Here is a 26,641-nt window from a genome sequence, read left to right on the forward strand (position 1 = left end):
GTACGTCACGTTACGTATGTTACGTACACTGGAACTGTTACGTCAACACGCCACCACGTCCACGGCACGTCGCCTCCCCCCGAGTCCCCGCAGAGCTTCTCAACATTTAGAAAAACCCTTCTACCGTGTATCTCTGGTAGAAAAGGTACTCACTAGTTTTTACTGGTACAGACGTATTTCTACTAGTTTTCTACCATTTGAAAGTATGTCCACTAGGCACCATAATAAGAGATTCGTTTTTTACAACTATTAAAGCTAAGCAGTGATGAGTAGGCCTACTTGATCTTCTCGATCATTTTCATTTAGTTTAAAAAATAAAATGCCAAAAAGACATTTGTACATTGTACAGATGCTATGCAAATTATTGGACTATTTATTTTAATGTTGTGTTGCAGGGCTACATTGGAAACAACTTAACAAGTGTTCATGTTGCCATTGTCGCTTATTATAAGTGACTTTTGGGTTTGTTTTTTCTGTCACTTAATTGTAAATTAGGTAGTTGCAAGTTGAAATGTCTTGGGTCGGGCTGTTTCTAAAGTCTAGTTGCTTTTTCGCATAGTTGCTAGATAAATAACTTAAAATAAGGTTTCTACACAGTGCATCAAATCGCAACAATTTGCGAGCTTTTCAAATTGTGTGTTTCAGTTATTTTAATTCTACTCCACATTGTACATTTTAATACTATTATTAAAATTATTACTATTATAATATTATTTGACAGCTTTAATTATGAAGATACTTTGCAGATTCATATTTATTATCATCGCTAATAAAACACATTAAACCATTAGTCCTAGTACATGATCCTATACTTCAAAAAAAACAGCTGAGCTACTAGCCTCGGAAACCCAGGCGTTTTTGGAGTGTGGGTCCTTGATTTTGTTTGATTGATATTGGAAAAGTTTGGGAACAACTGTTGTACGGTGTGAGCGACACCGTCGTACCACCGTCGCCGAGTATACATTTTTATCCGCCCCCCCCCCCCAAGGACGGTCGTGATAAAAACGTGTAGGAGGAGTCTATGGCGTGTTTCCGGTCAACTTAAGTAATGTACAGTACACCAAGGACACTCCTGTGACGTCACAAAATAGCAGACAAACTAGCATTTTCAAATTTAAATTAATTAATCAATTCATCAATTATCAATACATTATCATTAATTTATTAATTCATTAAATAAATAAAATACCCCCCCCCCCCCCACACACACACACACACACACACACACACACACACACACAGTATTGTCCATATTGACGTTGTAATAATAATTGAACTATCCGGACTCCGAAGCATTTCAGCTTCCCTTTGCGGTCTTCCATCTACGTCACTTGTGCATCCTTGAGGCACACAGGCCGTAGTATGTTTCCGGTAAGGAGCAGCAGCCAGCAGCAGCAGGCCTGTTAAGACAACACAGTCACAATGTATCTGATGTATGTAAGGTTCGGTTAAAACAAAAAACTAAATAAAAACATCCGCCGCGTGGACCAGGCTGGTGTCGGTTTGGCGCCGACCCCTTTGATCATAAGAACCGCTGTGTGATCGAAGCGTCCCGGACGGACCCGGACCGGGGGACCGCGATGGAAGCCGAGTTTCGGGAAATCGATGAGCCCGGCAGTTGGAGCGCCGTGTACCAGGTATCCGCGTTAATGGGGTTCGGTTGGTTCTTCTGATCGGTACACGGAGGGGTTAATCAATTAGCTAATTAACTGGTTGTGCGGTGAGAGAGCCGCCGCGGTCCAAATGAAGACACGACGTGAATGATCACCAGTGTTGTGTTGTGTGACTGTTTAGTTCCTCTATTACTTCAGAGCCATCCTACTGTTTCCTACATGATTGATGTTCTGTGTCCCGTATATGCTGTTATACGGGGCTCTGGTCTTCAACGTTTGTCAGGCCAAGGACCCCTTAGCAGAGAGAGAGAGATGAAGCAGGGACCCCCAGTACACACCATTTGCAGATTTAACTTTTTTCATAGATTTCAAAAGAATTCATAGATGGCTTCATATACTTGTTTGGCAGCACTATCACATTGTATTAATGTGTAGCATTGTGTTGAATTCATGTTAATGTGTATTTTCAGACTAGCCGCAATTTGCAACTCTAGATTTGTTTTATAATGGGATGAATCTAGTCGTTGCAATACCCTCCATTTGACTCCCCACTCAACCAATTTGCGTTTGCAACTTTGCGATCTGCTTGTATTAAACGACGTTAAACTCACCAACATTGCAGCTGTAGGGCAAGCTTGAATGATCCTCTTTCAATCTGCTGAGCTTTTGTGCCATAAAAATCCACCGTAGACATGTTATGAGCTACTTTCTGTCAAGACATCCTCTGCAGGTGATTCTTTTTCTGTGCTGGAGTTTGGAAGCACTCGTTTTAATTAAAGGGGTCGTGCTGCTGCCTCCTGCATTATGTGCAAATGCGAAACAGATGGTACGCAGGACCGTTCAGTGACATACGACGAGCGCTTCCAAACTCCAACACTTAGAAAAAGAATCACCTGCACAGAATTTCTTGACATGTCTACGGTGGATTTTTATGGCACAAAAGCTCAGCAGATTGAAAGAGGATAATTCAAGCTTGCCCTACAGCTGCAATGTTGGTGAGTTTACCGTCGTTTAATACAAGCAGATCACAAACGGAAATTGGATGAGTGGGGAGGCAATGGAGGGTATTGCAACTCTAGATTCATCCCCATTATAAAACAAATTAGAGTTGCAAATTGCGGCTATTTTCAGACATGTATCCAGTTAGACTGTCACAGTAAACTTGACCTTTGGCTCTGTACTTGCTCTGCTCTTGTTTCCGTATACACCAAATCTCTTTGCCGAAAATAGTGAGCTTGTAGATCTGCTATTTTCGGCTAAAGTTGTCCCCAGAATAGGGTTGCTATATTAGTCCATTTCGGGACGCTCGGTTACCTTTTCTGAACCGGTTATTCCACTCTCCATTCCACATAGGGTTGCTATATTAGCCCATTCCGGGACCCTCTGTTACCTTTTCCGAATCGATTAGGGTCCCTAATCGGTTATTCCACTCTCCATAGGACGCAGATTTACCCACTCAATGTTCACGGAGAGCCGCACCGTCGCTTGAGTGTTGGTGAGATGTTTCACAGATGCATAACACAGCTATAGGAGACAACGGAAACGTGTGCGAAAGAGCGCTAATCGGAGTTGCCGTACACATTGCCAAAGATCTTTGTCAATTGAAGCCTAATTTTGATACTGACGCTGTCCGCCATTGACAAAGATCTTTGTCAATTGAAGCCTAATTTTGATACTGACGCTCACTGCCATTGACTGAGATTTCAGTCAATTGCACTTTCGGTGCATTCGGTCGAGCGACCCATAATGCTACTCACGTTAGCCTGTTAGCTAGCTGTGTTGTTAGCACAACATTGGATCGTCCATCTTAGATCGCCTATCCATTTCTTTCAACTGCTTTTATACTGCTAACTGACAGGAAATGGCAGCTTTTCAAAATAAGAGCTCAAATTTAAAAAAATTCTGGCAGTATTAAATCCTAATTTTTCAATAAATGCTGGCAGTAATTAGATCCTAATTTTTCAATAAATGGTAGCAGTCAATGTGTTAAGTATTTTTAATATATCTTTTTATTTTTATTTCTTCTCTGAACTTCTCTCTCTTCCTTGACTTCCTTGATGACTTCCCATCGTACCGCCTCCCGCACCGAGACTGGCTAGCTGCACGTCCTAGTTACTGCCTCTGATTGGCCGACCACGTACATGCAGGATGTTTATAATGCTGTTGTGTCGTGGGAGGCGGGACATGGGAAGTGAGGAAGAGAGAATTTCAGAGAAGCCAAAACGTATTAAAAATATATTAAAAATACTTAAACGGCAACTCCGATTAGCGCTCTTTCGCACACGTTTCCGTTGTCTCCTATAGCTGTGTTATGCATCTGTGAAACATCTCGCCAACACTCAAGCGACAGAACAGAGAGTGGGTTAAATCTGCGTCCTATGGAGAGTGGAATAACCGATTAGGGACCCGAGGGTACCGACGTCCAAAATTCATAAAAGGTAACCGAGGGTCCTGAAAGGTTCTAGGTTGCTTGCTATGTGACATGGGTTCAAGTGGTTGATGCAAAAATCTGCAAATCTCTGATCGCAGAGATTTGGCGCCCCCCCCCCTGTATTAACTCTTGAGGGACCCCTTCACCCCTGGGCCTAGGGGTCCTGACTCCTGGGCGCCCCGTTGAAGACTCCTGCTGTACTATACTATGCTTGTTTCTTGTCATGGACCCCCAAATATGTAATTTGCTGCGAACCCCCCCATCTGAAATGTATTATGTATACCAGTGAGTCAGGGACACCCATACAAGATTTGTTTTAAAATGTTTCAAAAATATTCAAAACATTATTTTATATATATATATATATATATATATATATATAGGCCTATATAAAAAACACTACATTGTATATTAACATTGTGTTGCAGATTAAGCTTTTATTTTAATAGATTTTATAGCTGGTTTCATGTGGTGGCTCATGTTAATGTGTATTTCCAGAGATTAAACTTGACCATTGGGCTCTGTACTTGGTCTGCTCATCCTTCCATATATACAACCTCTTTGCAGAAAATAGCAGATCTACAGTAGCTCTGCCAATTTCGGCTAAAGTTATCCTCAGAATAGGGATGCTAGAGTTCATTCCAACCAGAGGAACAAAAAGGATCACAGGTTTTAATTAATAGCATTTTGTTTTATCTTTTCACACAGGAAATCCGTCAGCAGTCAAGTGAACTGCCGTGCAAACTCGCCAAGTTGCCTGAGAACAAAAGTCGGAATCGTTACAGAGATGTCAGCCCATGTAAGTAAAAATCACACCTGTGTGAACTGAGTGGTGCAACTCCCACCCCCCTCTCTCTCATTAGCAGGCAACAGTGCAGCACGTGCAGCACTCTCTCTCTGTTTCTGGCACAACAGCGCCCCTACTGGTACTAATAGTCATACTGGTGCTCATTATGTCACATAGGCGGACACATAGGTGAACGAACACATAGGTGAACACGGACATTGCTGTTCCTTGGAGTGGTTGGTTGCACCACTCAAAAAGGGTACATTTCAGATGTTCTCAAACATTTTCACGTCAAGGACCCCTGAACCGATATGCTCTTGGCTGTGAACCCGCCCACCCACCTGAAAAGCCTTTGTAGACACTATGGGTCAGTGTCTTGCTCAAGGACACTTCGACACTAACCCGAACCGGGCACCATCCGATTTCCGAGCGGCCAGCCGCTCTACCTTTAAGACGACAAAGGGTTATGAAATGGGCATCTGTGGCCTCATCACGCATGTCAAGCTGGGGTCATTGAAATGAAACGAGCTGAGAATCGCTGACCTGGGTGGCACTGCTGATGTTGGTTTCAGTGTAACCTTTTTTCTGCCATGTACTGTAACTTTGATAAGATGCTGCCAAAGCTCCAAGCTAGCTCAAAGCCAGTGTTGGGGAAGTTACTTTTAAAAAGTAAGGAATTATAGTTATCGTTACTTATCTAAAAAAGTAATTTGTTACTTTACTTTACCTGTAAATTATGAAAGTAACTACTTTACTTTACTTTACTTTACTTTACTTTTCGCACAGTAAGAGAAAACACAACTCCCTCCTAACATTATGAAATGTAGTGGAACAATAAAACATGTTCAGGAATTTTGACAGGCATCTTTATTGTATAGCCTCAACTTGCCTTCAAAACAATTGGAGGACAATGTTTTATGTCCGCCACACAATTTACATTTCACCTCAATGTTTTTGTCGTCCTTGGGTCGCAAGTACTCAAAATAGTGTTTAAATTTCCAACTCCCAAAGCAACCGATCTCGCTGTCATGATCCGCATTTGCCATTTTAGCGTGTGGTACTGTATTATGATTTTCGTTCTACCGGCGATTTCTGTCTGTGTATAGTATCTATGTATGTGTTACAAGGGTTCGTGTGTCTGTGAATAAATCTGTTACTGTTTACAAAACGCAGTAAGCCCGCCCACCCTGTAGACTGTCTCTGATTGGCTTACCCTGAAATCTGTCCCTACGTTAGCCAATCAATGACCTCTTCTGCGACGTGCTTTTATCATGTTAGGGTGTAAGCCATGTGGCTGACTCAGGCTAGTATGAGAGGCAGCACAAACGAAACTGTCAACACAGAGAGCGCTCTCTCTCTCTGCACTGCAGTCAGCAGCACAGAGACGCATGATGTATGATAGACTCACGGAACTGCGAGACTTTTCACTGATCACATAAGTTGACATAACGCCATAACGCGGGTAACGCTCGCACAATAACTATAAGGCCGTTATGGAATGGGGAAATGTAAAGCGTTAGGTTACAAGTTACTGCAAATAGTAATTACGTTATGTAACGTAACGCATGTAAGGGCGTTAGTCACAACACTGCTCAAAGCTCATCATACTTATCGGAGTATGTTGACCGTTGAGAGGATTGAGACTAGTAGTATTAATTTAGTAGTTTTGTTTTGCCATTAAGTTAATAGCAGGGTGGTAACTATCTGCAACTTCCCATTGACAGCCCATACATCCAAACGGAAAAGTCCCATCTGATTTGTATTAAACCACATCAAACTCACCTTTGCAGATAGAAAGAAGCTTTTCGTACAGCTCCAACGTGTTTTGTTTCATAAAAAAATCCACCGTAGATAAGTTATGAGCTACTGTCAAGAAAAAAATAATTTCTAAGTGAGTTTGGAAGTGCTCGTTGGATATATCACTCAACGGCAGTGAGTACCATCTGTTTTGAATTTGCACATAATGCAGGAGGCAGCAGGAGGTTGCTTTACTGAAAATGTAAGAAGAAAAATAATCACCTCCAAGAACAGGAAGTAGCTCATAACATAGCTCGTGTCTACGGGTGGACTTTTATGGAACAAACACTTATGCAGATAGAAAGAGGATAATTCATACAGCTGCAATGCTGGTGAGTTTGACATTGTTTAATACAATCAGATAGGACTTTTCTACACCCTGCCATTAACTTATTGGCAAGATGGCTGCGGTGTGCATATATGGTCAATGGGTTCAGAGATAGTTTGTTTTGGACATTATCATTACCACTATTGGATTCATGGGTTCATGCTAATGTATATTTTCAGACATTTAAATAAAATGACAAACAAAATGTTTCTATCAAACAAAGATTTGGCAGCCCACCGGTAGTAACTCTTGAGGACCCCATAGGCCAGTGGTTCCCAAACTGGCTATTTTCACTACCACTTAATTATTATAATTTTTATATATGTGTATTTTATATATGTATACAAATATACACACACACAATGGGGCGGATAAAGTCAATTGAAATACTTTCTTCTTGTTTTTCGTGACCCATGAAAATGGCTCTGTGACCCACAAATGGGTCCTGGACCCCCTGTTAGAGACCCCTGTGCTACGTAGCATTCTGTTGTGTTTTGCTTGCAGTTGACCACAGCAGAATCCGCCTGCAGCTGGGTATGAACGACTACATCAACGCCAGCCTCATCACGGTGGAGGAGGCGGAGCGGAAGTACATCCTCACTCAGGTACCATGAGGCTCAGGCCTTAACCCATTCTGACCTGAGATCAGATTCATACGAGGTTTCCGCCGGACAAACACTGGGTCTGATGAACCCATTCTGACCTGAGATCAGATTCTAGAAATGTCAGTCGTTCTTCGATTTTTCAAAAAATAGCAGACCTACAAGCTCGTATCGCGCCACTCGGTGGCGCGATATGAGCTTGTAGATCTGCTATTTTTAAATAGCTAAAGCATAACATGATGCTGACACCAAAATGGGTGCCCGGTCAGAATGGGTTAAGGAACTACACATTTACGATTGACGATTAATTGTCACGCGAATGATTCTGATGAATGATTCAATTGCATTGTTTTTGTTTTTGTTTTGCATTGAACATTGGAACGTTACAATTTGTTCTTCTGTTTGCCTGTTAGGTTTCATAATCGCAAATGGCCCAGGGCAGATATGACAAATAATGTAATATACGAAGAAATCACTGATGCATTTAATATATATTGAATAATTTGAATTGACAAAATAGTTGATCTAGATTGCTTACACAACACATCGTTAAGTGTACAAAATCTAAAATGACAAATGCTTTCCCGCATGTAATAGTTGTCGAGGGTGGGAGCAGCTTTGCTATGAGCTGGGAGTGATGGGGAGGGGTTTTATTTACGTTCTGCAAAAATCTGGTATGCAGCAGCATTTCTAGTTGTAGTAGTATAGAATGTTTCAGTTCCTTTTTGCGTATACATGGCTTGTGTACTAAATGGTTCCTTCCTCTGTGTACTAATGGCACTTCCTGTGTGTACTAATAATGTCACCCAAGACAAAAAAAAAGAAAAGAAAGACACGCCATCTCTGGTTTACTTCCTTTAAACTGTGAAGTAGGTGTAGGAGGCCGCTTTTTTAGGAGGCCCCGAAGCATTAGTCCATTAGTGAACGTGAACACAGCTTCTGAACCATGGTCGCCACCAGCCACACAATTTTCGTACAAAAATGCCTTTTTTCCCCTTTTTTCTTCTCCCAGAGAGACAAATCAGGAAAACATAAACCAGTACAATAACATTGTTCACAAGGTCTGCCGTCCAGTGTTGTTTTTGGCATAATTTTTTAGTTTTAGTCATAGTCTTTTGAATAGTTTTCCTTTAGTTTTAGTCACATTTTAGTCACCAGGAATGTCTTGGCGTTAGTCTAGTTTTAGTCGACTAAATATCATAAGATTTTAGTCGACTAAATCTACAGCTGATTTAGTCGACTAAAATGTATTTTGGCAGGCCTTTGGCAGGTCGTAATGACTGATTTTACAACTGTGTGCTTGTAGATCTGCTATTTTCAGCATACAACCAAGTGTAAAATTACTTATTTAATTTATCTCTTGTCCACTAGTCCCTTCCTAACATTTCAGTCTAGTTTTTATTTGTTGACGAAATTGTCACTATATTTAGTCTTTTAGTCATCTTAGCTTAGTTTTCATTTAGTTTCCATTTAGTTTTCGCCAGTGAAAAAAAGGTAGTCGACGAACATTTTTCGTCATAGTTTTTTTAGTCGACGAAAACATCACTGCTGCCGTCGGACCCCGGCAGACGGCAGACCAAATTGGAGACCATTTGTAGGATTTGTGTCCCAATTCGCCTCTAGTGCCTCCAAGTGGGATGGGTCCATCTTACTGAATGACCTTCAACGTCACTTCCTATGTTTTCCGTCCCCGCCAGGGCCCTCTTCCCAACACGTGCGGTCACTTCTGGGAGATGGTGTGGGAGCAGAGGACCGTGGGCGTGGTAATGCTGAACCGCGTGGTGGAGAAAGGATCTGTAAGCAACACATTATGGTCACATGAAAAAAAGACTAAACTTGCAATATTTATTGCACATTGTTAGCACAGTGCGGTGTACCCACCAACATCACGTACCTGTATAGACCTGTGCATGTCAGAAATCCAGTGACTGAATGTAAATGTGTTTGCAACAGTTTTTCCAACTTTTACTAATCTATTCCACTACATCTCAAAGGCAAATATTGTACTTTTACTCCACTATAATTTTTTGAAAACTACAAAATAGCTGATCTACACATGCAGCTCACAAAGCGACATGTTGTGATCTTGTAGATCGGCCTTAGTCAAAGGAGCAGATTATGACTAATAACATGGAAAACATTTGAAAATGTATGAGCATTTTTCAACACGGAAACAATTGTGACGAATATGCAATATAATTGCGACGATCTCAAACGCGATGATGTAATATAATTGTGAAAGGCCTTATGAAGTGTGCTCTGTATTGAATATATCGTCGGGCAGAAACCTCTTAACTCCATATTTTAACTGTTTTTTTTTCTTTGTTTTTTTCATAAATGAATGGCCTACTTGATCAATACCACAGCGTCACACAAAATACCTGCTACTTGTGAATTTTAATCCTGAAAAGTAACAGTTTTGGACATGAGGTTTCCACCCGACAGAGACGATAGACATGTGTAGGGCTTTTCCGAATTCAACAACTAATACACTTGTGAAGGATTACACACATGCACAAAAGGTAAAGAAACCTAAGGAAAGCATGTAAAATGTATGTAATTATCATGCCATATATCATTGCTTTCGGGCAGAAACCTTTAACCTATTTTTTGCGCAAATTAATGCCCTTACTTGATAATACTACAGCGCCACACAAGCATCAATAGTATAGCAAATCGCTTTTCGAGCTTCACTTTGCTACTGTACTTTTGAATTTGAATGCTGCAAAGTAACGGGACATAATAATGACAGAGACGGCACATTAATGTGTTTTTTTGTAGGTGAAGTGCGCTCAGTACTGGCCACACAGGGAGGAGGGGGACGCCATCTTTGAGGACACCAACTTCAAGCTGACCCTCCTGTCGGAGGACGTCAAGTCCTACTACACTGTCCGCCAGCTGGAGCTGCAGCACCTCTCTGTAAGCTTCTCCTGAACCTCTCTGTGAGCTTCTCCTAGCCCACTGGCTGGCCAATGTCTTCATGCCAGTGACCCCCCCCCCCCCCCCCCCCCAATACGATTTATGTTGTTCCACGGACCCTGGACCCAACAAGGTAGAGCCCACCCAAACGTGTGTCCTACCCACCCAATCAAAAGTTATAAAGAATATCAATATCGGTACCATTTATCATTTCTGATTGGGTGGGCAGCAGCTAACCTGACGCTGCCAGATCCAAGAAGCTTGCTACACAAATTTGTTTCACAGCTTATTGGGATCTGGGATCTCGCAAGCAAATTCGATGACGGGGGCTGTTCCTTTTTTTTCAAGACACTTGGTAGATGATTGGATGGGACCGTCTGTCTATCACCGTGTGGGCGTGCAAACACAACCAATCATATTGATGTGTCTATATAGCTTCACATCCGGTTTCGCACATATCCCGCCCTTAGCTCACGCTGATTGGTTCGGTACGGAACGGATCGGTGTCAGCTGAACTCCCTGAGAGATCCCAGATGGAAGCTGTGTTGGGGAACATGGTTACCCAATACCGCCCCCATCTGGCAGCGTCAGGTTAGGCAGCAGCAGCATTTTTAGAGAAGTTTAGACCATCCTGAACACAGTTTGCCATCATTGCTGTTAGCCGACACGGTGCTGATGGAAATGGTGTTTACCGTCGGTCAAAAAAGGAGAAGACAGATGGATGGATAAACTGATATGACGATAGCATAGTTTTCTATGTATTTAGTGGGTTTACAGGGATTTGACCCCCCCAAAAAATGTAGCACCCTATGGCTGCTAAATGTCTCTCCAACCCTTCCGCCTCTCTCCCCTGCAGACAGAAGAAAGGCGGGAGATCTTACATTTCCACTACACCACCTGGCCTGACTTCGGCGTTCCGGACTCCCCCGCCTCCTTCCTCAACTTCCTGGTGCGGGTCCGAGAGTCGGGGTGTCTGCGGTCGGACCGGGGTCCCGTGGTGGTGCACTGCAGCGCCGGCATCGGACGCTCCGGGACCTTCTGTCTGGTGGACACCTGCCTCCTGCTGGTCGGTACTCGTCGCTGCATCTTTTTTTTAACCCATTCTGACTTGAGATCAGATTCATACGAGGTTTTCCACTGGACACACACTGGTCTGATTGACCCATTCTGACCTGAGATCAGATTCTAGAAATGTCAGTTGCTCTTCGATTTTTCAAAAATGGCAGACCTACAAGCTCGTATCGCGCCACTCGGTGGCGCGATACGAGCTCGTAGATCTGCTATTTTTCAATAGCTAAAGCATAACATGATGCCGACACCAAAATGGGTGCCCGGTCAGAATGGGTTAAGATTTTTTTTTAAATATTTATATTGAGAGAGGCAGAGCTAGTGGTGTTGTTAACACTATGGACCAGAGCTAGATCTCCCTGCTCTTCCTTTCTACCAAGACATTTTACATCCTGTGTCTGCCTGTCTGCCTTGTCTGGTATGCCACCTACTGGTTTACAAGTGGTATTACATTGGAAGTCAAATCCCAGTGTCTAAACATAAACATGCATTGGAAATGACGGCGCTTGTGTGGGGTTTAAAACAGTTTAACTGCCCAAAACGGAAAACTCTCTTTTCAAACCCATCTGTTGACTGCCGAGAACGGAGACCCCCGTCTTTTAATTGCTTTATATTTGTTTGATATTGGCGAGCGACACACCACAGTGTGTGTCTATTGCACGACATTCGAAACCGGAAGTCGTTGGTCGGTCTGCAAAATGATTCCCCCTACCATTAGTCAGCCATCCCATTAGTCAGACTTGCGTGGCCGGTTAAGACTCACCAGTGCAGCGGGTTAAAATCACCTGTGGCTGGCCTGGGTCATGGCTCAGTGGTCCAGGCACCTTGGCTGGTAATCCAGTCTGGCAGTGTGGCCGCGGGTTCGACTCCCGATCCCGACGGCCTTTACTGCATGTCTTCCCCCCCCCATCTCTCTCCCCATTTCCTGTCAGCCTACTGTCTGCCCCTCCATAAAAAATAAAGGCGGAAGCCACAAAAAAACCCATTTAAAAATCACCCGTGGCTCCTGACATGCGTGGCGGGTTAAAACAAATCTGTGCTGCAGGTTATAAATCACCTGTGGCTTGGGTTAGGGTTTGGGATAGTGTTAGTTCGGAATTATGGGTGTTACCTTGAAAAGGGCTCTGAAGCGACAAATAGCTGGGCAAGGTCTATTTACTGGTTCCAACTGACGCTGAGCATTGTTGTGTTTTAATCCCGGTTAGCACATAGTATATTACAGATTTAAATTCCAGGGGTATACCAATTTAAAGCGTTGACTTATCCAAGACAAAAATATACTGTACTTCCTTGTATGAACAATACTGGAAATAACTACAAGCTAACAACGTGTGTGACTGGCTTCTATGTGGTTGTAACATCCAGCTTTTGATGGATTGATTCAATACTTTATTCGCCTGAAATGTCAACGGCACGTGGTACAGTAACATGTATGCTAAAAGCATAACACAAAAAGGTCCTGGTGACCCGTTTCCCTTGCGTTCCCATGTATTCATAAACTCAGCAAAGAACATGGCAAATAATATTTAGCCTGACTCGGCTCGGCTTTATTATTATTATTTTGAATGGGCGCGGCTTCAGGGACTGGATCCAGGCTTTAGAATATTATCACTATTAACACATTAATTCATGTCATCAACAAATACAAACATGTACACCTACTTCCTTCACAGGCGTTCCCGAGGAAAGGCTGTTCCATTCTAGTCAAACAAAGCCAGGGTGCTGCTATTGTGCCAGTTTTCAGAAATTTTATTCAAAAGACTGTATGACTAAAAAGTAAAAACATCAACATTTGTATTCAAAAGTCTTTGTTACGGGGGTCCTTGAAATTAAAAGGTTTGAGAACCACTGTGCACTAAATGGAACATTAGCCTTAACCCATTCTGACCGGGCACCCATTTTGGTGTCGGCATCATGTTATGCTTTAGCTATCGTTCCAATTTGTATCATTCCAATTTCTTCTCTGTATCGTTTGCGTCCAGCAGGTGGCAGCCATGTCACATACTTCTCTCGTTCCAATTTCACGCATGCGCACACCACTCATGCTCATGGGTACACACACACACACACACACAAACAGGCACACGGACACACACACACACAAACAGGCACACGGACATTGTAAGCTGGATGTAGAAGTGGTTTGCACCACTTAGAAATCGAAGACACTTTTAGAATCTGATCTCAGGTCAGAATGGGTTAATAATGAAACTGTCAGGATGTAATAGACATTTTTAGAATCTGATCTCAGGTCAGAATGGGTTAATTAGTATCATCGGTAACACCTGAAGGAAGTAGGGAAGCGGTCCGGAAGTAGGAAGAGTTATTCTGCGTGGATGGAGCCCATTACGAGCAACTACTCTACATGTATACAAATGAACAGTGGCGGCAGTGAAGAATCTAACTTCCGTCCCTTGTAATGTGTTGTGTGCGCGTGGCTGTGCAGATGTCCATCCGACAGGACCCGTCCTCGGTGCGCATCCGCGACGTCCTGCTGGAGATGCGACGCCATCGCATGGGTCTGATCCAGACCGCCGACCAGCTGCGCTTCTCCTACCTAGCCGTCATCGAGGGGGCGCGGCTCATCAACGGAGACCACACCCTGAAGGCGAGTTCGTGGTTGCGCGCGTGTGTGTGTCGTGCAGCACGCCGCTGTTCATTTTTTATGTCGCTTTTTTGTCGTGCAGTCTTTTGAATGTGTGAAATTCCATTTAGTTTTAGTCGCCTGAAAACTGTTTGTCTACTAAATATTATAAGATTATACTTTATATTATAATTATACTAATTAATTCACACTTGGCTGCATGTCATAAATATAGCCAATCTACAAGCTCTAGATTAGCTATTTTCAGAGCGGGACGCCTGTGTGCAACCAAGCATAAAACGACTTGGATCTCTTCTCCACTGGTCCCTCCCTAAGATTTGTTTATTTGTTGACGAAATTGTCAATATATTTTTGTCCTAATTTTAGTCCTAATTGCTTATTGTTTTATTTATCAGTCGAAGAAATGTAGAAATTTAGAAGGTCCAAGTGGGATAAATATTTGTGTACGTCGGTCCTTCGTTCATCATCATCATCTCCATAAGCATTCCGAATCAAACGTTGTGTGTGTTTGCTCGTTCAGGAGGAATGGAAGGAGCTGTCCAACGAGGAAGATCTTCCTCCACAGTTCTCTCCTCCTCCTCCTCCTCCTCCGCCTCCCAGAGAGCCTCACAACGGACAGCCTGAAACGGAGACCACCTCCTCCTCCTCCCCGCCACACCACCACATCGTCCCAGAGACCAGCTCCTTCTCCCCGCCACACCACCACATCGTCCCAGAGACCAGCTCCTTCTTCCCGCAACACCCCATCATCCAACAGAACGACCATGTCCAATGTCTCGGGTCGGTGTCAGCCATTTTCTTCGTACAAAATATTTTTGTGTGATTTTTTTTTATTTTTTTATTTTTTTCCCCCCTTTTTTATTTTTGAAAGCTTAACCCATTCTGACCTGAGATCAGATTCATACGAGGTTTCCGCCGGACACACACTGGTCTGATGAACCCATTCTGACCTGAGATCAGATTCTAAAAAATGTCAGTCGTTCTTCGATTTTTCAAAAATAGCAGACCTACAAGCTCGTATCGCGCCACTCGGTGGCGCGATATGAGCTTGTAGATCTGCTATTTTTCAATAGCTAAAGCACAACATGATGCCGACACCAAAATGGGTGCCCGGTCAGAATGGGTAAAAGCACTATATTGTGATAGTTTGTTCAGTGTTTTTTCAGTAACGGTAGTGTGTATCTGTTATTCATAGATTATGCGTTCAGTTATTCAGTTATCCATGTGTATCTATCATATCGTTCACAGTTCATCGCCACAGCCGGAGCTGCGAAGGAGGACTGTCGCTGAAGCCCCTCCTCCTCCTCCTGCCGAAGCTCCTCCCCCTCTCACTGAAGCCCCTCCCGCCGATCCCCCCTCCTCCCCCTCCTCCTCCGATCAGCATGAATGTCCGGCGGTCTGGGAAGAACAACAGACCTCCAAACCCCAGCAGCAGCAGCAGCAGCCAGCGCCGCAGACAGAAAAACAAGCAGAAGAAGAGTCCTGGAGCCCCCTGCTGGCCAACGTGTGCGTGGGCACGGCGCTGGCCTTCGGCGCCTACGTCTGCTACCGAGTCTGTTTCCACTGATGTCTGTTCCTCAGAGCCCCGCTCCGCTTCCTCCACTCCGCTTCCTCCACTACCGGGTCTTTTATACTGCAGCCCCAGTGGATTGTTTGGACTTTAGAGCGGATCTCCTCCTCCTTTTTTTTCCTTTTAATTAGCGATGCAGTGTCGGGGGAAAAGGGGGGTCGTCGGCGCGTCCCGCCCTCCTCGCCACCTCGTCTTAAACCCTTCAAAAACCTTCACTTTGGATGCTCAGGACGTCACTTTTTTCAGGTGTCACATGACCCCCCCCCCCCCCGTGTGTGTGTGTGTGTGTGTGTGTGTGTGTGTGCACTTTACAGCGTGCGTAGGCGCACAGCCTGTGAAGCGTGCGCTGTAACGTGCGCACGCCTCTATTTCACCTACCAGTACCAAAACGCAGAAGTGTTCTTCCATTTCACTTCCACTTCAACCCCTCGCCCCGTTACGGTCTAAAAAGCAGTGGTTCTCAGTGGTCCCCCCCCCCCCCTCAGAAGAGAAAGTTTCTTAATAATTTCAAGATTAAAAAAGGAAATACCAGCAAATCCAAAATGGCAAGATGTACAAGCTTGCAGTGCGGCGATGCAAGCTTGTACATTTGCTATTTTTTTTAATAGCCAATATATAAATGGATAAGGTGGTTAAAATGATTGTGACGCTGTATCTACTTTTGCTAGGGACTTCCTAGAACCCCCCCCCACCCAGGACGAACCCCACTTTGAGAACAACTGGTCTAAAGAGGCTGGACTTTGACGAACACATAACACATTAGGGCTGGGTCATATGGACAAAATATAATCCTAATAATAATAATAACACAATAACATCATATTTTTTACTAAATACCTCAAAGTTGATATTGTGACTATTATATGATATTGTGGGCGTATCCGTTTTCTTAAAAGTAGGGCTTACGTCATTTAAAACCAGGAAAATGCAACACTTGGGTCATGTCATGTGATGTCACGTTATTACCAACTCTAGTATCGTATCACGATATATGTATATAATTATCGCTGTCGGGTGGAAGCCTTGTACTGTATGTCCAAAACGGTTACTACTAATAATAATAATAATAATATCCTGTGTTCGAATAGATCCAAAGTAGTTATTATTTTGTCTCAAGCTCTTTGTGATATTTTTCATTTATCAAATCCACAGACGCAAAACAAAATCTAAAATAATATGACAAGAATTAAGAATGTGTGTGTGTGTGTGTATATGTCACCCATTCTTGAGATAAGGGACAAAACTTTTTTCAAACTGGATTATTTTTTTTTTTAAGATACATTCAAATCAAATGGATGTATTTGTAGACACAGGTCTCAACTACCAATATTGAGAAGGAACAGGTTTTTCGCATAACATTTCTTTCTAAAATGGGACATTTATGCACTTAATACCTGATTCATGTCAACTCCGTCAGACACACTAAAATATTTTTTAATTGAATTTGATAATTTCAACAATAATATAAAGTCCTCAGTTATCTTATACTGGCTTTCAGTAATCAAGTTAAGTAATACAATTATTTTAATATTGTTTTTTTCCAATATCACACTATTATGAAATATCCAATTTCTCAAATCCGTCATTTCAACCTCTATTTTCAATATTATAACATGAAAACCATGTAAAAAAAAAAAAAAAACATCATTACGTATCATTTCAGTTGGTGTTTCAATACATATGCACAAAATATTTAACATCGAATTTTCTATTTCTTTGGAAATTAACAAAAACATCACGGGACGAACGTCTGACGGAGTTGACGAACATCTGACGGAGTTGACAAGTTTAACTGATTTAGGTTCTAGACCACCTAGGATCTTGATTCTGGTGACTAATCCCACATTTTCAAGGATGAGGAATACAGTGGTACTATTTATATTGGCCCTGTGACCATGGCAGCCATTTTCAAAATGGCCGCCACCTGCTGTTATTTTACAATAACTCAAGTTCTACACCACCTAGGATCTTGATGCTGGTGACTAATCATACATTTTCAAGGATGTGGGATACATTGGTACTATTTAGATTTGTCCTGTGACCATGGTAGACATTTTTAAAAATGGCCGCCAACTTTTTGTTATTTCCCAATAACTCAAGTTCTACACCACCTAGGATCTTGATTCTGGTGACTAATGCTACATTTTCAAGGAGGAGGAATACAGTTGTACTATTTAGATTTATCCTGTGACAATTGCAGCCATTTTCAAAAATGGTGGACCTGCTATTATTTTACCAATTTAGTCAGGGAATATTATCAGAATAATGTCAAATCTGTGATTACATTTCTTACCAAGAATTTTTTCACCAATGTGTTTGTAAAGGTGTCTACTAACATATCCCACATTGGTTTCTATTGAACCACCCTAGGGGCATTTTTGACAGCTGCTGAAAGTTGGGTACCATACCAAGTGGCTATGGCCAAACTAGGGAGTCTATGGCCAAACTAGGGGTCAAACCCCTTCGGCTAAATTCGGCCATATATCCACTGGCCCAAATGTGCTGACCTCATTTTGTGATGACGGCTATGGCCGTTTTCAGCCCAAGGAGTGTTCTTCGTGCATAGCTAATGCTTGGAATGCATTCAGAATCATGCAAACTCCCTAGTTTGACATGTCACATGCTACTTAAAGCATAATGAACATTTTGCCTTATATAGGTTGTTGATGGTACCCCAACTTTCAGCGGATATGTTAGTAGACACCCTTCCAAACACATTAGTGAAGAAAATTCTTGATAAGGAATTTATTACCAGATTGTATTAATAATCCCCTGACTAACTCATCTTCTAGACCACCTAGATCCGACTTCACCAACAGAGACCCGATTGACACCTAAACAACAAGTTTGGACAGCCCCACCAATTAGTGTTACGGAAAATAGCAAGTGTCTACCCTAGGCCCAGAGGGAGACACAGAACTTTGATGCGGCTCAAATGTTGCACGACTCCTCAAAAAGCTGCCACCAGAGATGAGAGCTGAATTCTGCCGCACAATGCTCTGCGGCCCAGGAGCAACCAACACCATGTTGGAGTTCTCTGAGTGGTTGAAGCACGAGTCCTAGCCATATAGCCTCTGCAAAGGCAAACACCTTGAAGACCTGCTTGAGGTGAACAGTGAGCAGTGAACAGTGAGCGAAAGACTGAAGACAGAAGATCTGCCTTCAGGACTATCAGGCAGGATGTGCAGACACTGAAGGCATCAGTGTCGTTCTGTGTCCCCAGCATGTCAACCAAAGCAATGTTACCAAATCAAAGGAGCCTTCACCTCAAGTCACCTGGGGCTGGGTGAGCAATCGTATCCTGTATCTAGCCTCACAACTAAATACAGACACTTGGCCAGACTGCCGTTTGAAAGGGTCAAACCCTTCATCCTGATTGGGGAAGACCACCCCACCTAATCACACCAACCGAACAAGTGAGGTTGGGGCCTCCAGGTGGGCCAGCAGCCATCTGCACAAGACTGGGCTGGACCCTGCAGGAAAGCAATCTCCAGCCAAGACAATGTAAGTTGACTATAACAGAGCCCCAGAACACAGAGCTCATGAGAAGGATGGAGAAACACTGGCAGGAGGCCACCAAGATACAATGCCACACTGCAGTGGCCAGTGAAGTCAAACTGTGCGTCTTGTGTACCTGAAAGGGACAAGTCAAAGGCCAGAAAGCCCACCTCCTTTTAATGTCCTGTCAGTAGCAACTCAACCTGCAGCTGAAATAAGCCCTGACCCCTCCCAGAGAAAGTTCATCCTTGAAAATGTAATGATTAGTCACCAGAATCAAGATCCTTGGTGGTCTAAAACTTGAGTTATTGGTAAAATAACAGCAGGTTGGTGGTCATTTTGAAAAACAATGGCCTCCATGGTCACAGGACAAATCTAAATAGTACCACTGTATTCCTCATCTTTTAAAAATGTATTATTAGTCGCCAGAATCAACATCCTAGGTGGTCTAAAACTTGAGTTATTGTAAAATAACAGCAGGTGGCGGCCATTTTGAAAAACAATGGCTGCCATGGTCACAGGACAAATCTAAATAGTACCAATGTATCCCACATCCTTGAAAATGTATGATTAGTCACCAGAATCAAGATCCTAGATGGTGTAGAACTTGAGTTATTGTAAAATAACAGCAGGTGGCGGCTATTTTGAAAAATGGCTGCCATGGTCACAGGGAAAATCTAAATTGTACCACTGTATCCCTCATCCTTGAAAATGTAGTCTTAGTCACCAGAATCAAGATCCTAGGTGGTGTAGAACTTGAGTTATTGTAAAATAACATCAGGTGGCGGCAATTTTGGAAAATGGCTGCCATGGTCACCACGAGACAAATCTGTGATGGCCCTATAGCCAAAAATGTTCCTTAAGGCATGCTCTAACTGTGTGCCAAATTAGAATACGTCCCATTATTCAAAAACTATAACTTTATTGTTTTAGGAACACTTTTGTCAACTCCGTCAGATACATGTCAACTCCGTCAGACACAAAACCTGACGGAGTTGACGTCTGACGGAGTTGACAAAATGTCATTTGTTTTCATCTTAACCCTCTGTAGTACAATGTAGCCATTTTGTTTTTGCTTCATTTGTTAGCTAAACCTAACCCTAAACTAAAATAATAAACATTATTTTGGAATTCTTAACAAAGATCATAATAATGTCCTGACGGAGTTGACATGTAAAAGCTGTGACCACCCTGATATCAACATTGTTTGTTTAAAATATCAAACAATTGAATGCTTGTCAGACCAGGTGCTCCACTGTTGCAACAAATACAAACGGGACTTGGAAAAGGAGTCTTCAGGCTAAATCTGTCGACAATATTTTCTGATTAATTTAAGACTTTAAAAAAACCTGACGGAGTTGACGGGAGACGTGGGACACACATTTGATATGAGATAACTAATGGAAAAAATAAATTAAAATTATTGTGTATATTGTTTGCTATGTTGTTGACAATCTACTTTAATTTAGTATGTATATTTATGTGATTGTGACAGTATTAGACACTTTTTTAGCAGTTTGAAATTATGACCACTTGCTGGGGACAGGCTAAATACAGGCGTTTTTGGGTACAGTGCCTGCTTTTAACTAATTCAGATGGCATATGAAAACAATTATAATGAAATGAATGGCATAATAATGCACAACTGTATTACATGTAACTTTGCAAGTGCTTTTATTTTTATTAAATTAATTTATTTTTAACAATAATAAGGCTCTTATGTGTGGGACATGTTTTTTCCACTTTTGTCCCTCATCTCAAGAATGAGTGATATATATATATAGGACATTAATTACGAAAACACAAAAAGTTCAAAGACGGAGATAGGCGGTTTCTGCCCCGACAGCGGTAATGTTGCCCAGGCCTAAAAGAGATACCAAATGATTTAGTTGTACAGATCTATGTCAAGCTGGAGCAAAAACACAGAAACCGGAGGAGGGTGGGGGGCTGGATCTGGGATCCATGCTTTCGGCTGGGTTGGGGATCCCGGATCCAGGTCCAACATTGAGGAACGGGAATCGGTTCCGTCAGCGATTTGTAACCGGGTTTTATCACACTGTCGGAGCCGGTTATGTGGACTTTACATCCGCTATACAATTACAATGCCGGTGCTTCTCAAACTTTTATTCAAAGGACAAACATAACACCTGAGTGTACAAATGGAACCAAATGAAAGCATTTGGTTCCATTTGTACACTCGTAGTTGCAGACCTGCAGGGATCCAGTCGGTCCCATTTGTACAATGTCATAGTTAGACCTGTAAGGATCCATTCGGTTCCATTTGTACAATCTCATAGTTAAACCTGTAAGGGTCCATATGGTTCCATTTGTACAATCTCAGAGTTACAGACCTGTAAGGGGTCCATATGGTTCCATTTGTACAATCTCATAGTTAGACATGCAAGGGTCCTTTTTTGGGGGCAAACCGAAGTGGTTAAAATCCTAAAGGATGTCGAACCTAGTTAGGATCTATGCTTTGTGGACTCGCTGGCTGAGTGTTGTGGGACTTTGCATGCTCACGCGTGCACAAGAGCAATCCTGTTCCTTAACTTGTGGGGAGATATTTTTCTGCTGATGCCTGAATTGTATCTGCTTCAGTGAGACGTGTTCAAGCTGATGTAATGACGCTTATAAGTCAAAATGTGAAATGTTAATCTGGTGCCTCCTGGCCTTTTCTGGGCCGTTTCGAATGGAAAACATAAAGGCATCACTTCTCAAGCCTTTCATGAAGAGGAGCCCCAAACGGATATGTATTTGAGTGTGGTGTACCCCCATATTGTGCCAGGGACACTGTGTGTGTGTGTGTGTGTGTGTGTGTGTGTGTGTGTGTGTGTGTGTGTGTGTTCAAAGATTTGCACAAACTGTCATGATTTTTCAAAAAAAATAGTAGATCTACAAGCACTATGAGCTTGCATGTCTGCTATTTTTGAGTAGCCAAAGTGTTAGCCAATGTAGCATCACAATCATTTTAACCTGCGAGCTTCGGTAGCTATACGCTGCCCAAATGCATGTCCGTTTGGCGTTGGTCCTCGACGTGAACGCGTTTTAGAACCACTGCTGTGAAGAGATTGATTGGAGAATGTTCAGTTTATGTTCACGACTCTGAATGATTGACATGACTTCTAGAATGATTGACAGGACTTATAGAATGTATCCATAATGTCTTCTCCACGGACACACGCATATATTTTTTCATATCAGGTTTTTTTGTTTGTTTGTTCCCCCCCCCCCCCCCCCCCCCCCCCCGCTTCGCAGGGCCCCGCGGCAGACATGATTCGTTGCTTCAGGTTTTTCTATACTGAACTTGAAAAAACGCAAACAAAACATGTATTTTTCTTTTTTTTTTCCATCAGTCATTGTTTTCCTTTTTTTTTTCTTTTTTTTTTAAATAAAACAAAAGCCTACTGCAGATTGGTTCTGTTTTTTTTTTTTTTAAATGAACATGTTCTCTTAGCCCAGGGGTCTTCAGACTTGCTACATGGGGGGCTTCCAAATCTTTTTTGTGATAGGAACTTTATATTTAATTTCTTTTTATATTAACCATTTGAACACTAGTTCCGTCCCTGGTCTGGGGCGGAGCATTATAGCTGATCTACAATCGCAGTGCGACCTTAGAGTATATGAAGAGTGTGACACATTGTCAGCTTGTAGATTGGCTATTTTCAGCGGAGAGAGGGTAAAAAGCAGACCCAACCGTTCATGACGTATTGAAGGTTTAAGTGGTTTAAATGTCTGAAAATACACGTTAACATGAATCCAGCATAGAAAATACGTGTAAAGAAATCCATTTACACAACCCTGATGACAGCTGAATGCTGTCATTAAATGCAAATTTTTTTAAAAAAAATACTAAAATAGCTCAAATACATAAATTCATTGCCATAAGTTCATAAAGCATATTAAATTAATAATTTCATGATACATATAAATTGGTTTCATAATTGATTTCATGTAAGGTTAATTTGTTTTAAACGTGATAACCTTCTGGGTTCCCTGCAGTAACGCTACACTGCACTGCATGGACCATGATTGATTGATGCATTTATTATACATGCATATATAGCCCTGAAACATGACTGTCATGATTATCATGGTTACAAATAAAAGGTAAAAAACTAGAAAACCAAAGGTAGAGCAACAAAAGTGTGTGGGAAGGAAAATAGGAAATGTCTGATAGGTGGGGGCAACGCTTGTTGAGGGCTTGTGATTGGGGTCATTGCACACAGGTGTAAGCAAATACGTCTCACAGTCACGCAGGCAGTGCAGGGTCTGCACTCTGCAGGCACTCACACTCTGGTCTGACCACTAAGCTCTTGTAGAACTTAGTGCAACTCAAGAAGAACCTCCTTTCCACAAGAAGCGGCCAACGCTTTTCCCTTTGCAGATGAGTAAGGATGGGTACTTTTTCATACAGTAGATTTCATATAGCTTCTTAGTTTTCGTATCTTGTTTGACAGCATTGTCATCGGTGTTGGATTCATGTTGATTTTCAGACAGACAGGGAGTAGGCTAGTTCGCCCAAATAATTACTTGTTTTCTATCAAACACCCCGTGAAGCCTTGAAATGACGATGTATTTGTTCATGTGTTATTGTTTGTAGGCCTATACTTGATGGCGGTTGTGTTTTTGAAAGTACACCACAAGGTGGTGCTGTAGGACCAGCCTTTTAGAGTCACTGGTTCCTTGTGCCAGACTGGTTCTCAAACTGTTTCATGTAGAGGACCTCCCCAAGTGATGGTAGGATATTACGTGTATATGTCTGCGGACCCCCATCTCAAAACATATTTTGTGCCAGCTCCAGGGACCACCAGAAGCAAAGAATTGAGTTTAAAAAAAATGACACACTATGAATTGTATATCTGCTATTTTGAGTAGCCAAAAAGTATAAAGTAGCCACTAGCCAGACATCTGGGCACCTCAATGTAATGTCTATTTTGTCCAAAATGTAAAAGACACAAAAAGATAATCTTAAATTAAAGTAAGTATAGACCTACATTATTTGACCATTCACTGTAGACTTAATGTTATCCTTCAACAGTTCAACCCTCCAACTTCTTGTTTATGCCCCAAAATTACTGCATAATGGTTTAGTAGCAATTTGTTTATGTATCAGGTCTAAATGTTAGACCTTCATTGTAAATTGTTTAAGCATGTTCTAACTGCGTATACTTTACTTTACTTGAACACGTTTTTCCAAATATGACATTTATTTCAACATTTGGGTAAAAAATAACCAATTTAACACCGATCAAGTGCCCATGCACTCTTCCTTCATGGTGCCCACCTATCCTGTTACCCTTTGGTCGATGCCCTGCAGCGTTTTGACGCAACCCACAGGTCTCCTGCATAGTGTTACTGTAGATTGGATCATCAATCACTGTTGTGTTTAACCGTCATAGTAGTTAGACTGTAGTTTCAGTGGAAAAGCTTTTGGCTGAATTGTGCAACCAATTGTCTTTTGATACAGAGACAGTTGTGAAACATACCCCCCCCCACCACCCGCATGCCTTCGGCCTGGTGGAGACAATTATCTAACTATGAATGCATCTGTATACGTCTGTGATCCACGTAACTCGTGATCAAGAACCGTTCGCCCCGCCGACTTCAAATTTGACACGCGCGTTCTACACCCCCACAGGGAGTGCAGTGCACGGTGTTGAGTTGGTCGGACCCACGGTTGTCCAGAACCACCACAAAAGGCCTCTGCCGGGCCACAAAAGGCCTCTGCCCGGGCCAGACTCCATATTTGGGCATGCCTGACAAAGAACTATGTTCTGACATAATTCTGACAGCTGCATAGACTCCATATTTGGGCATGCCTGACACGGAACTCCATATATGGGCATAAAAGGGACACGGACATAATATCTGGGTGGGGCATTCATTTCCAACTTGCATCATTCCAAGTAGGCCCAGTACTGCTGTAGAGTCCCCACGGGCACCGCTCTTGTAGTATGTGTAAAAAAAATTATGTGAATAATATGTCACAGAAATTGCTTCCCTGTGCCAACTAGCTACTGGATGCTACTATGTGTGCAGTTTGGGAAGGAAGCAGCAATGATGTGCTAATGTCACATGAGGCCACTGAGATTTTTCTTAAAGAAAAAAGTAGCAATAACCTACCACACTGTAGAAATATTCTGTTCTGTTATTATTATTATTTTGTACATTTGTACGTGCTATGAGCTTATTGATCTGCTATTTTTTATCGTGAAAATGTGTGCAAATCTTTGAATATATATTATTTCACGGTGAACGTTTTTAACTCAAATATTACTTCTGGGGGTCCCTGGAACAAAATAGATAGGGGCCGGCGGCCAAATTTCTGGACTCCTTGACATGAAATGGTTTGAGAACCTCTGATATAGAAACATAGTTTTTTTTTCTTCAGAAAACTGTTAGGATTTAAGAAGGTGTGTGTGTGTGTGTGTGTGTGTGTGTGTGTGTGTGTGTGTGTGTGTGTGTGTGTGTGTGTGTGTGTGTGTGTGTGTGTGTGTGTGTGTGTGTGTGTGTGTGTGTGTGTGTGTGTGTGCGTGTGCGTGTGCGTGTGCGTGTCGGTCGTCGTCGTCGTCGTCATCATGACCATACTTAATAGTGCCTAAGAACGGAAGTAGGTGAAAGGTGAGTCCCTGGTTGTAAACGTGAGTTTGTTCACATATTTCTGTTGACGTGGGAGGGAGGAGGAGGTGGCAGCATTCTAGACACACACACACACACACACACACACACACACTATATACCATTCTCTGCTCAGCCAGGCTGTGACGTGTATTTGTTTATTAAGTATGATGAGCAGGTGCTTTTGTACTTTTGCTTGTCAACAAAATATGGAATTTTAATCCGGAAATTATACTGAGACCTGGCACCTGTCATTCGTTACATTCCTCATTCCTCAACTCGCATTGGTCGTGCTCTTGCTCCAATCAGATCGGTTGAGCTGATTGGCAGAGTCCCTTTAATGAAAACGCTTCCTTGTCTCACGAATGCTGTCTGTTCAGGTCACCCACCACCTCACAGACACCGCCCAAGCAGTCGACTGTAGCGTTTCCTCACCGGGTGGGCAGGACTCATGATATAGTATGATATAGTACCTTATTGTCAGTTCACACTGAAATTTGTCTTGCGAGTGCGACCCAGCAGCCATGTATGCAGAACACATATACACACACACACACACATTTGACATAGCACAAAGAACAAAACAATATTACATACATAAAGACAAGAGCAATATGTCCACCGCCTAGATTACCCATCGCTACTATACAACTCCTGATTAAGCCTCAAAGTCGACTGGTGGACAAAGGACCTCTTTAATCTGAGTTTATTGTATGCTGGGACACCATGGGCTGTATTTTGCGTGTCTTAAGTACCAGGTCTTATTCCCTAACTTGAGTAAACTAAAGACCTGGAGGCGTGACCA

At 42.4% G+C, this 26,641-nt stretch overlaps 1 protein-coding gene and 1 long non-coding RNA gene across 3 annotated transcripts; both read left to right on the forward strand.

Annotated features, from left to right (window-relative positions):
- Window positions 1-1,379: 1,379 nt before the first annotated feature.
- On the forward strand, window positions 1,380-15,926 carry ptpn1 (protein tyrosine phosphatase non-receptor type 1). The gene is made up of 9 exons (XM_083768634.1): window positions 1,380-1,637; window positions 4,753-4,843; window positions 7,461-7,561; window positions 9,256-9,354; window positions 10,340-10,477; window positions 11,334-11,543; window positions 13,992-14,153; window positions 14,671-14,930; window positions 15,399-15,926. Exons 1-9 carry the CDS (start codon window positions 1,581-1,583, stop codon window positions 15,715-15,717), a joined length of 1,437 nt encoding a protein of 478 aa, XP_083624760.1. The 5' UTR covers window positions 1,380-1,580; the 3' UTR covers window positions 15,718-15,926.
- Window positions 15,927-16,047: 121 nt separating this feature from the next.
- Window positions 16,048-22,627, forward strand: LOC310862281. Of its 2 annotated transcripts, XR_014569547.1 has the most exons (3): window positions 16,048-16,926; window positions 20,987-22,038; window positions 22,069-22,627. It is a non-coding gene; the product is annotated as an uncharacterized lncRNA (long non-coding RNA). The 2 variants fall into 2 exon arrangements; XR_014569546.1 differs by having other exon boundaries at window positions 20,987-22,627.
- Window positions 22,628-26,641: the final 4,014 nt, after the last annotated feature.

Source organism: Protomyctophum parallelum, assembly GCF_964188405.1.
Source record: "Protomyctophum parallelum genome assembly, chromosome: 7".
In the NCBI taxonomy this organism is placed as follows: Eukaryota; Metazoa; Chordata; class Actinopteri; order Myctophiformes; family Myctophidae; genus Protomyctophum; species Protomyctophum parallelum.